At 38.9% G+C, this 12,535-nt stretch overlaps 1 protein-coding gene across 4 annotated transcripts in view; it reads right to left on the bottom strand.

The window, feature by feature from the left end:
* Nucleotides 1-10,544: 10,544 nt before the first annotated feature.
* The window catches only part of LOC126347417 (aftiphilin), a 62,579-nt gene continuing 60,588 nt past the window's right edge, over nucleotides 10,545-12,535 (bottom strand). For all 4 annotated transcript variants that reach the window (XM_050002273.1, XM_050002270.1, XM_050002269.1 and 1 more), the window contains one exon: nucleotides 10,545-11,577. In XM_050002273.1, the coding sequence (XP_049858230.1) occupies nucleotides 11,324-11,577 (254 nt within the window). In that variant the 3' untranslated portion in view covers nucleotides 10,545-11,323. The remainder of the gene's footprint in view (nucleotides 11,578-12,535) is intronic.

Below are 12,535 nucleotides of genomic sequence, written 5' to 3'. Positions count from 1 at the left end.
ATATGGTGTTGGATGTATTGAAAATAGATGAAAGACCAATAAATGCTTCTCCACAGATCTTCACACTTTCAGACCTGTCCTCTGTATGCCCGCATTAGATGAGCTACCTCAGGTGTGCAGTTTCTTTGGGGTTGAAACTGGGCTGTTCAGGTATACGTAAGCTGTCAATCTTTGGTGACAAACTGTTGAACAGCATCCTTTCAAATGTCTTATGGAGATGGCATGATAATGAGCTCTGAAGACCGAAGACTCTTTTCTTGTTTATATTTTTGAAATATTGTTCTGTTTTAAGCTGTTATTGTACATGGTCTAGTCATATTAATTTGACCACCACCTTTGTTCGATGTCAAGATGCAAAACCACTCAAAGATGTCAGCACTAGCAGTGGAGGGCATATAAAGCTCGTCGAGGGCACGCAAAAAATAGTGTAGTCGCCATAATGCAGAAACAGAACAATTTATCTGATGTCCAAAAGGGCATGATCATTTACTTTCATGTCAAGACTGGAAGTATTTTCTAAATGGCTATATTTGTAAACTGTTTTGGTGACACCGTGGTTGAAGTATACCATGCACGGCAAAATGGCACTATACAAAATTGGTGCTACAGCAAAAGTGGTGCCCCATGGACCTTAGATGATGGGGTGAATGACAGCTGCAGAGATGTGTAGGGGTGAATAGATGTGCAACTGTTGAGCAACTGCCTGCCCACATGTTGTTACATACGGGCCTCCACAGCAGACACCTGATTCATGCACCCATTCTGACTGCTGTTAGTTGGTGACAAAGGCTGGAATTTGCCCACCAAAAGTGCAACTGGACGTCTACTGACTGGTGACAGGTGGCCTTTTCAGATGACAGATGACCATTAGCATGTATGGCATGAAACTACTGAAAGCGAAAACTGTAACAATTATTGGAAGGGTCCAGGCTGGAGGAAAGAGTATTATGGTCTGGGGAATGTTTCTGTGAAATTCCGTAGGTGATCTCATCAATCTAGAAGGTTCAATGGATAAACACAACCATGTGTATAGCCTTGGGGACCGTGTTCAAGCCCACATGCAATTTGTTTTTCTTTCCGACAATGACATCTTCCTCCAGGACAACGCAAATGTGTACAGGCATGGTTTGAATTTACTGAACGCTCCTGGCAACCTAACTCCCTGGATTGAAACTCAATCGAGCATCTCATTAACAGACAGTGTCACAGCATGGAAGTAACATCAAAATGGGGAAATGTCACATTCAAGTTCTCACAACACTGCTTAACCTATACAAATGATTTTCCAGTTACTTCAAAGATGATTCAAAACCTCTAACATTTGCTGACACAAGCATATTGATCAGAATCCAAACTTTACTTAGTAGACACAGAACAGATGATAGCCAAGACACCCTACAAGTAATTCACAGCCAGCTCTTTTGTTATTAATCTTAATCTCATAAAGAATTGTACGATGCAAATAAAACAAGCAATAATAATGTATTGGCATCAGAAGTAGACGTTAATGGTTACACACTGAATGAAACACAGTGTGTGTTAAATTCCTAGGGTTACAGTTGGATAACAGATTAAAGGGATTCAATACACAAATATACTAAAGTTGTTCAGTTCAGCTTGTTTTAGAACAATTTTTTTATTGTGTTGACCTAAAGAAAATGAGTCTTGGCTTATTTTGCATATTTTCACTGCGTTTTGTCTCAGAGAATTATCTTTATCTTCAGGGTCAGTGCATGTAAAGTAAATAATGTGCTTATTCAGCAGAAGCAGGCAGTAAGAATATTGGATGAAGTTGACGGCTGTACATCTTGCAAAAGCTTTTTAAGGATCTTTCAATTCTTGTACTCACTTCCCTATATATTTATTCCTTAAAGCTTTTTGTTACTGATAACAAAAATCAGTTTCAATTGAACTGTGATGTACACCAGAATAGTTATCATGTAGACTTGGCCTGTCTAGCAGAATAATTATCATATAGACTTGCTCGTCTAGCAATCTGTTTGACAAGTTCCTATCTAACATAAAACAAGACATTGAGAATCCATCCTAATTCAAAAGAAAATTAAAAACATACCTCATCACACACACACACACACACACACACACACACACACACACACACACACACACACTCACTCAATATGAATATCTACACACCTAACAAATTTCTGGGAACACAAACAAACTTACTTACTTTTTGGAGTAAGTAATATCCACTGTCTGCTGTAAGGGCTAACACCAATCTTCTGTCTTTGATAACATTCTTAATCATCTCTAAATATTTCACTCTGTGATTTGGATTGATTAAGAATAGTTTCAGAACTCCTTTGAGCATTTACATTCACCAAAATACATCATCATGTTATGCCTCATGTTTTCTGGTGCTGGTGACAACCCCCCCCCCCCCCCTTTTTTTTACATTTGCCAAAATTAATAGATCGTATTAATGGTGCAGCCTGTTAAAATACTGACTGCCACACGCAAAGTGATGGATGTTTCACTGCCAGACCACACCCGGCACTTTGCAGCTGACAGACAGCGTCAGGCTGTTGGCAAAGCAGTCAACATGCTAAATTACACTGGCTAGTTGCATTAGTCACCTAATTTATGGCAATCAGAGTTTCTGTTCTTAGTTACCTTTCATCCTGACTGGAATTTTCACGAATTTCTAGATAAATTAAAAATGTTTTCTTGGCAAGGATTCAAACCTGAATGTTTAACATTTACTAACAACACTATTACTGACTAAGCTACCTAGGTATGACTCAACTTCACAGCTTTGATTGTGCTAGTATCTATCTAGAATGAGATTTTCACTCTGCTGCGGAGTGTGCACTGATATGAAACTTCCTGGCAGATTAAAACTGTGTGCCCGACTGAGACTAGAACTCGGGACCTTTGCCTTTTGCGGGCAAGTGCTCTATCATCTGAGCTACCGAAGCACGACTCACGCCCGGTACTCACGGCTTTACTTCTGCCAGTATCCGTCTCCTGCGAGGAGAGATTCTGTAAAGTTTGGAAGGTAGGAGACGGATACTGGCAGAAGTAAAGCTGTGAGTACCGGGCGTGAGTCGTGCTTCGGTAGCTCAGATGGTAGAGCACTTGCCCGCGAAAGGCAAAGGTCCCGAGTTCGAGTCTCGGTCGGGCACACAGTTTTAATCTGCCAGGTAGTTTCATATCAGCGCACACTCCGCTGCAGAGTGAAAATCTCATTCTGGAAACATCCCCCAGGCTGTGGCTAAGCCATGTCTCCACAATATCCTTTTAGTATCTATCTATTTATTCTGTCTTCATAGTCTGCTACTTGCCGACTCATTTCATTTAACAATAGTATTTGGTCCTTCGAATGCCTAAGAAACTGACTTTGTGCTCCGTTCATCTTTGCCTTCAGTTTACACACATCTTCATTTTATGCAGTCTTCCTTTAAGTCAACTACTCATCTTGCAAGAACCTTGGGATGTTCAAATTTAGATTCTGAGTTTGCTCATACTGTTACACAATCCACGTGAAAAATGAAACCTTTCTAACTACTCTCCTCTGAATATTGGGACAATACCACTGATGATGTATTACAGTGGCATCTGAAATTAAAAGAACTATTTTGTTCTTTTTAGAATGGACGGGTGATGTACTTATGTTTCTTTACACAAATTACTATCACTGGTCATTTAATTCATACTACTGTATAATGGCTGCACCATTGGCTATCCAACTCTGAAGACCTACCTTCTCAATAATTTTTACAAAAAACAACTCCTTGGGTTTTTTGCCCTTCTGTATCATTCTGTCTTACAACGTGTGTTCCATTCTCACACATACTGGTGCATCTGACGCATAGAAAAAAGATGTAACTGTCATGAATTGGAAGGTTGGTTTGAACACCACAGTGCTTTACGAAGCACTGGACCTATTGGAGGTGGTATGTGCTTGCTTGACGTTTGCATTGACTTAATTAGTTAAAGGTAGACTACAAACCATGGAGGCATTTTTCATATTAATAAACCATTGCCAGAGTTGGAAGAAGCAGCAAGTGACAGAAAAAAGCTACGTCTGACAGAGGACTGAACCCCAGGTTTTTCAATCTGTAGTCCAGCATTCACTCTCTCTGTCACCCAGCTACACTTATGCCCCCTTTCATCATAACTGTGCAATATTTCAACTGTGTATTTCTCGAGTGAGCTTGGAATGTTACAAACTCATCAGAAGAACAATTCCTGTACATCCTGTCACATTAGGTAGTCTAGTATCGTAGACAAAACTGTATATACTCTAAGACATTTCTCCCCCTCCCCCCCCCCCCCCCCCAAAAAAAAAGTGCACCATGGAGGAGTTATGCAAATTAGTCACAAATTGGCAAACAGGTATTGACAGATAATGCAAAATTATAAACTTTAATGTAAAGAAGACACATTGAGTTGCAGACAGAAACAATTTAATTAAAAAAAAAAAAAAAAAAAAAAAAAAAAAAAAAAAAAAAAAACAACTTGCATAAAGCTTCTGGCCATGGCTGTCATCAGGAAAAGAGAAAAACAGACCATTGACACATGCCTCATGCACATATGACCATCAAAGCCAGCATCTTGGGCATTTCAGGCCGGCCCAAGATGCTGGAGTTAGCAGTCATGTGTGCATGAGGTATGCTTGCTTGTGTGTCTTTTATTGATGAATGCTGTGGACAAAACTTTATGCAAGTGTCTTTAATTCCATATACTCAGTTGGACAGTAACTATATCTTGAAGACAGCTGTATGGACAGTTTACGCAGATGTCAGCATTTGAGAGAGGACGTGTAGTTGGGCTCAAAGAAGCAGGTTGGAGTAATCAGCATATTGCTCAACATTTGGCTAGGAGTGATGCCATATTCGATGATGCCGACAGGAATGGGTGAACCATGGTTGAACTTAGTGTCAAGATAGAAGCAGTTTACCTAGAGAGCCCACAGAACGTAAGGACTGAGCAATCATCAGAGAGGCACTCGGAGACCCAGATTCATCTTTATCATAGATTTGGTGACCCCAAGGACCATTAATAGGAATCTTACAGAAGGGAGTGGTGTCAGGCACATTTGATCTGGAATCTCACTAACTGGAGTTGAACTATCTTCACTAATGAGTCTTGCTTCAAACTGAGCCCTGATGACCAACAAACATGTGTCTGGAGACATCCCAGGCAACGGTGGGGGTGTCTGATGGCAGTACGGCCCAGCAGCCACGTGTGATGGTGTGAGGTGCCATTGCATTTCACAGCAGGGCCCCTTTGGTTGTCATCCACGGCACCATAACAGCACAGCAGTATGCCAACGACATTTTGCACCCTGTTTTGTTGCCCATCGTGGCACACCATCTGGAGCTTACATTTCAGCAAGATACCTGTCGCCCCCCCCCCCCCCGCCCCTCCCTCTGGTGAGAGTTTCTACTGCCTTCCTAACGCAGCAAGGTCACCAGATCTCTCCCCATCTGAGTTATGTTTGGATTGTTAAGGGCATGGCTCTTCAACCAGCTCGGGATTTTGATGATTTAACACTTGTATTGGATAGAATTCAGCATTCAGTGCCAAGTCAAATAACTGCTTGCATAAAGGCCAGAGGTGAACCAATGCATTATTGACTTTCTCCATTTGTGAAATCTTTCTCTTGAATAAATTATTCAATTTTTCTGAAATTGTAATCATTTGTTTGTCTCTACATGTACATCATATCTACTGATTTCTGTTCCATTTGGAAAATTCCTTCACAGTGAGGTTCTTTTTTTGTTGTTTTGTCTTCGTGCATATTTACTGCCTCAATCCATCTAGTTCAAAGTACCTGCTTTATCAATGTTGACACTCAAATGTGTTCTGGGTTGTCCTAATTTTAAGCAGAATCTTCATTTTGTTCTGAGTAACTTTGTCCTTCCTTAATTTGATATTCGACATCTTTTTTATACCATTCCACATTTAGTACTTGGACAGGGTGGTAGTCTTTCAGAAACTTGGCTGCTGCTTTCAACTTTTGTGGACAGTTGCCCAAGTAAACACAGACTTAAAAATGCCAGATTTGCAACCACACTTTTAAGTCTTCATTTAAAATATGTTGTTTCTTTACTACTGGGCATGTTATTTGTAGGTTTTAATCATTTTATGTACATATCATATGGTGAACGGTGGTGGAATCTTGCTTTATAAAATCCTAGCTGTCACTGGGTAGTCAACACTTGGTGGTGATGGGTAAGTCATCACACAGTGGCTACAAGCACACACTTTTCATGTGATCAGTAGAGCCTGAATTTTTATATAATTACCTATTGGTTTCCTTTGCCCTGACATACATAAATAGTGTAAACATTTATGAATTACACCACCACATTGATATATTTCACTTCACTTCATCATTACATATTGTCATGTCGTAATAACAATAAAGTTCAAATCTGAGAACAGAATTGTCTATGAAGTACAACACTTAGCACTGGAGATAACAGATACCAACATATTGCCAGTACAAAACGAAGAGTGTTGCTATTTATACAAACACAGAATATTCAAAAGTATGCATGTGTTACAAACATAAGAAGTTTTGGGAACCTTCCAGAAATGATAAATACTCAGTAACAAATACATGCTAGTGATGGGGTGTGGCTACCCAAAGCATGCCAGCCAGCAACACTAACTGGTACGCCCACGTTCCTGATGATGTCAGACTCCCTATTTGGGTACATAGGTTTGGGTTAACTCAGCTCTTATTCTTTGCGGCAAATATCCTCCTGAGAATTCTTCACTCCACAAATGATCCTGTTTTATGTGGTTCAGACTTTTTGAAGTGTATAGGGCTTCAGGGCAGACACTGTCTGCTAACATCTTGATTTTGCACTGGTTGAAAGATTCTTCTTATTGTAGATGTACATAGTTTGTATTACTAAATTCATCTTGTTTATTCAAGCTCCAACTACTTCTTTTTGTGTCAGATTAGTTGCTGTCCAGTCCCCTAGATATTTGAGTCTCTCTGAATTCTAATTTTTCCTCCCTCTACTGTCACTCATCCACAAACCGTCTTTAGTTTCATCATCACAATGTCTTCTGGACGAGATCTGTAGATCTGCTTCAGCTGCTTGTGTGTATAGTTGTGTGGTTTGATTAGCCTCCTGTTCTAATTATTCCAACAATATCACGGTCATGTATGAATATCAGACAATTTAACTGTATTCCTATTTTCCAGCCTCCCATTGAATTCTAACCGTCTCCCACTGCATTCCAACCATTCCTTTGATTTCGTGTCACCATTATGATCACTTTCTCAAGGAAACAACAAAAGAGCCAAAGTGGGAGTCCATCCCCCAACCAGTTTTGCTCTTGAAAGACTCAAAGCTTTCCTCTGAAATTGACATTGGATGTCATGTTGCTTAAGGTATCTTCAATCAATTCACTGGATTTTCCATCCAAACTCAGTGTTGTTTTTCTATCTTGAAGCCTACAAATGTGAGAATGAAATTCGTTGTTCTGTTTCTGATATGCAATTACCAACTCCTGAGTAACACTTACAGCACGGTGCCCGTACGCCATACGGGCGCGGCTGCCCTGACGTTGGCGACGGCGCCCATATACCATACGGGCGAGCCTTTATTTGCCTCTGTAAGCGCGTTTAGCGGGTCTCCGAAACAGTTTCATCAACTAATGTGGAGGTATTTCATTCTTCTTCCACAAGAGGCAAGCACTTATCGGCTATCTCATTCTGGGAGCAGTTGTGAGCACTGCAAAGACGAAGTTACCTGCAGTTCATTCACAGGTGTTTACGGTCGTGAAAATATCGCGCAGTGAGTTGACGGAGGCAAAGATATTAGATCTTCTTTATGGAGATGCAGGATCTGAAACTGATCATTCTGACAAAGAGGATTCATACTCTCCAGACGAAAGTACAAGTGATGATTGAGGTATGTATATGTCTCTATTGTTCATAAAGTGAAGAGTTCATTACTGCATTTTGTATTGTGAGTAATGTTCATTACTTCACTTGCATTTAGTACCTTTTAGTATCAATCTTAGCATTACTTTTTTTTCTATGACGACAATGGTACAGACCATCAGTCACCTTCTGTGGTACCTGGTCGTGTGTGCCTCACTGAGCACAAAGAGCAAGATTGTTTGGAACTAGACGATAGGCAAGCACTGCCGGATTTCCAGGAAGTAGTCGGTGTAGCATCGCGTTTTTCAGATGCCACTGAGGAGCTTCGATATTTTAGTTATTTCTTTGATGACGACCATATTCAGCTCATCAAAAGTGAAACAAATCTGTTATTATGACAATGAAACGCAAAGGTAGCCTGAAAATAAACTCTGTTTGGCATAAGTGATCTGCAGTAAAATTTCAAGAGATTTACTGGTCTCTCAATATTATTTTGCATATGTGCGTAGCCAAATTGCCAAAAATCAGTGATTATTGGTCAACAGATTCGTTTTCACAGACAGAATTTGTGAATAAATTGTTGAGTCGCAATCGATTTTGCGCTACATTGTCGATGTTGCACTTGAATGACAATGCTACGTTCATTAGTAGAAGCGAAGAAAAGCACGACCCACTTCACAAAGTGAGGCCTTTGTTTGATTTTTTTGCGAATAAAACCAAAATTAGTCCAGTTTTCGTCCAGGCATGAATCTGACAATAGATGAGGCAATGTGTCCTTTTCGTGGTAGAACAAGCTTCAGAGTATACATGAAAAACAAACCCAATAAATATGGAATAAAATTGTATGATCTCTGCGATTCATCTATCCTGTTATATGCTATACTGTAATGTATATACAGGTTCTGCAGGCAGTGTTGACAATAGTATCCAGGGCCTTGTAGACAGGTTGTGTTCACAGTACTTTGGCAAAGGACATTGCATTTATATGTATAGGTACTACACCAGTCCATCTCTTTTGGACATGTTGTGGGAAAATAAAGCTCTTGGAGCGGGAACTGTATTGAAAAACAGGAAAGGTTTGCGACGAATATTCAGAACACTGGGGGGGGGGGGGGGGGGGGGGGAAAACACCATCTCTTGGCAGTGAAGTGGAAGTCAAAACAAGTTTTTTGTCTTTCCACAAAGCATAAGTCTACCAGCACTAGTATTCAAGTGAGGGCCAAAGGTGGAATAGCAGAAATTGTAAAGCCAGACGTTGTTATTGATTACAATAAGAATAAAGCTGGGGCTGACAGAGCATATCAGTTCTCCAGCTATTATCCGTTTGCCCGAAAAACTTTGAAGTGGTGGTAAAAGCTGTTTTTCCACTTGTTTATCGTGTCAACTGTCAACCGTTTTATTTTATATAAAGAGAACAGTAGGAAGAATGTATTTCCAGTAGACTTTATTCACAGAGCGGGGAAGAAATTGGCTGAGAAGGCCGGAAATATTTTTCAGCAACAAGCCGCTTTATGCTCACAAATTGAGAGGACATTTGCAAGGCACTTTCCCGAGAAGGTCCCACCCACTGCAAACAAGGTGACTACTACTAGGTATTGCAAAGTATGTTCAGCTAGGGGGAAGAAAGAGACAGGTAAGCGCATCAGGAAGGAAAGTAGATGGTGGTGCAAGGACTGTGGCATTGGCCTTTGCATCCCACAGTGTTTCCAGGTTTTTCACACAAAGGCTAATTACATCTGAACTATCAAAATACTCAAGTTTACAGGTACCTGCAGTTAGACAGTCCAGTGATATTTTGTTTTAAAATTAGGTACAGTAATAATGGCATTACGCAAGAGACAGATCATGTAAAACTTTTTTATCCACGACTTTTTGTGTTTTCTTTTTTAAATTATAACACCCATTTGTATTATATATTGTGAAATAAACTCTCATTCATGTAAAGCTCTTACTTTTTCCTTTTAAATAATGCAAGAGCCACATTCTTATCATTTTTCTGTTCTTTGCAATCTAATTTCAAACATCCATTAAATACGCCAGTTCATAGCCAAGTGCCGGGTGTAAATAGGGCAGTGCTGAAAGTGTTAAAGGTTTGTTGTGCACACCATCTGACTTTCTTGAAGCCTCCTCGGTCCTCTCCAGTTTGTGGCTTTAGTTATTTTCCCACTCTTCAATAACATTTCTGAGAATATCTTATGAGGTGCAGTCAAGCAGTATCAGGAATTTTAATTTTTTGCAATTAGTTTTATTTATTCATCTACATAAATGTTACCTCTTTCAAAGTAGTCCCTATTGGACATTACAAGCTTATGCCAGTATTTCTCCCAATCGCCAAAATTCTTCTAGAGCTTGATCGTTGGGATAGTACTCGGCTCTATCGGCAATGTACTTTTAATCTCATCTAAGTGTGAAAAATGTCCCTTTTTGTTAATTTTGGAAAAACAAAAAAAGAATGCATTCCAGTCTGAGCTGCTGGAGATGTCAATCATGTGAGACAGTGTGAGGCTTGCTGTGTGTGTGTGTGTGTGTGTGTGTGTGTGTGTGTGTGTGTGTGTGTGTGTGTGTGTGTGTGTGTGTGTGTGCGCACGCACGCACGCACGCACGCACGCGCTTCCTTTTCTGAAGAAGTCTTTGGCCAATCCTATAAATTTAAAAACAAGAAATGAAGTCAAATGGCAACTTTCGCTTTGTTCCATAATTTTCTGAATACAATACTAGCTTAAGTACATTTTTTTAATAATTAAAATACATGTACAATGGAAAATATTCACCAGTGACGAACATTTCGAAATTCCTTACTGAATTTACTTCTGTTATATTCCAATCAAATTTAGTTCTCCATAAAACATGTAAAATTAAGCTAATGACACCCTTGCTATCAAGTGAGATGCTATAAATACTGTTAAATCTTTTCCAATAATACTGTATAACTTGCCTGTGAAGTTATATTTCTTGCAGTACCAATTCTTAGCTGCCATAAACAAAGTACTTTCTATTAGAAAAGCCTTTACACTGTGTTACAGTTTTGATATGTCAGATTACTTACACATAAAGAAAATTATTTTTAATTTATAAAGGTCACACAGTCAGAATTTGATAGTATTTTTCTCTGTATATAATTATACCTTTCAATTTGAAAGTATTCTCTGTTTGTCAGTGCACGAATTTTAAGATTGGTAGCTGACAGAATACTATTAATATGTTGCAGTCTCTAAGTGTACTTTCTGTTCAGGTGAAAAGGTAAGAATATTAGTGTATCAACATAAAGGCACATGGCACCATCACCAAATTTTCATTGTGGCAAGACACTGATGGAAAAAAAAAACTATTCTGTTCTCCTTGCTTTCAGTATTCCTAATAAAACACAAACTTCCTTACATATTAAAACAAATACTGAACACTTCAAACTTAATAAACAAGCCTTTTGAAGTATTAACAACAAGCCACTCAGTCTCCAGGTGGAGAATTACGCAATGGAAACATAAGCAATTTTGATTGCATAAAAGAAAGATCAGGGAAAGCATTCAGCACAGCAACTGCATCTTGTGAAAGACCCTCATGTCTATTATGAGAAGAGGGCACAGGTTCAAGTGGCGCAGAAGCCAACAGGTCTTGCATTAACTGCCTTGGTGCACTTGTCATTTCTTCTTGTGTTGAGCGATGACAATTTTCAGTCACACTATTTGGCTCAGCTGCTAAACCTGAAAAGGAAGAAAATAATTACAACTTAAGTTTTAATAAACTGATAATGAGATTTAGAGATAGTTCCTGCAGTGTTCACCAGTCAAGGTAGCCCATCTAAAATTTAAACTAGGTTTTGGTACAGGCAAACAATGTACCTGGGGCTTTCACAGCATTCTGTTTTTCCTCTTTTATAAATAGTAGAATAATGATCACAGAGACAAGTTTATGTTTTACCATGATAAAATGTACTGACCTGTATTATATACACACTGATGTAAAAAAAAAAAACCTATTCTGTTCTCTTTGCTTTCAATATTCCTTAAAACTACGTTTGGTGCAGGCAAGCAATGTACCTGGGGCTTTCGCAGCATTCTGTTTTTCCTCTTTTATAAATAGTAGAATAGATATATCACTATATCTTTGAAGAAAATGCCCTTTACTTTGGTGGGGCTCTGTTTATTACTATTATTATTTTTACCAGCTTTATAAAAACCAAAGGCAACAGATATTCAAAATATGCATGTTGCACCTTCTCTAAGTGACTCAGTGTCTGCAAATGTTGTATGAGATGAATTGCAAGGTACAAATTTTTGCTGATAATATAAATATTTTTGATACTTACGTGAAATGATACATAAAGTTACTTTTTTTTAAACAGTCATGAACATTATCTCTGTCTTGTTACAACTTACATACATTATTTTTATTTCTTCTAGACACAATCACAGCAACACACTTAATTATGACTGTTTTGGCCATAAGCAGCAAACTGCAAAGAATATTTACACAAAATGCAGTGTCATAACAATTGTAGGCACAATAAAAAAAAGACAAAAAATGCACCACTTAAATGTCAGCTGTATGAAACCAAATAATGTTACTATCAAATAAAAACAGTAACCAAAACAATGGCAACTATATGAAAGTCACCATCTTTGCACATGCATGGAAACAATATGCTTCTGTGTAATATCC

This window comes from Schistocerca gregaria, chromosome 1 (genome assembly GCF_023897955.1).
Source record: "Schistocerca gregaria isolate iqSchGreg1 chromosome 1, iqSchGreg1.2, whole genome shotgun sequence".
Lineage (NCBI taxonomy): Eukaryota > Metazoa > Arthropoda > Insecta > Orthoptera > Acrididae > Schistocerca > Schistocerca gregaria.
Note: the sequence above shows the minus strand (reverse complement) of the source record. Positions and strands in the feature narration are given on the sequence as shown.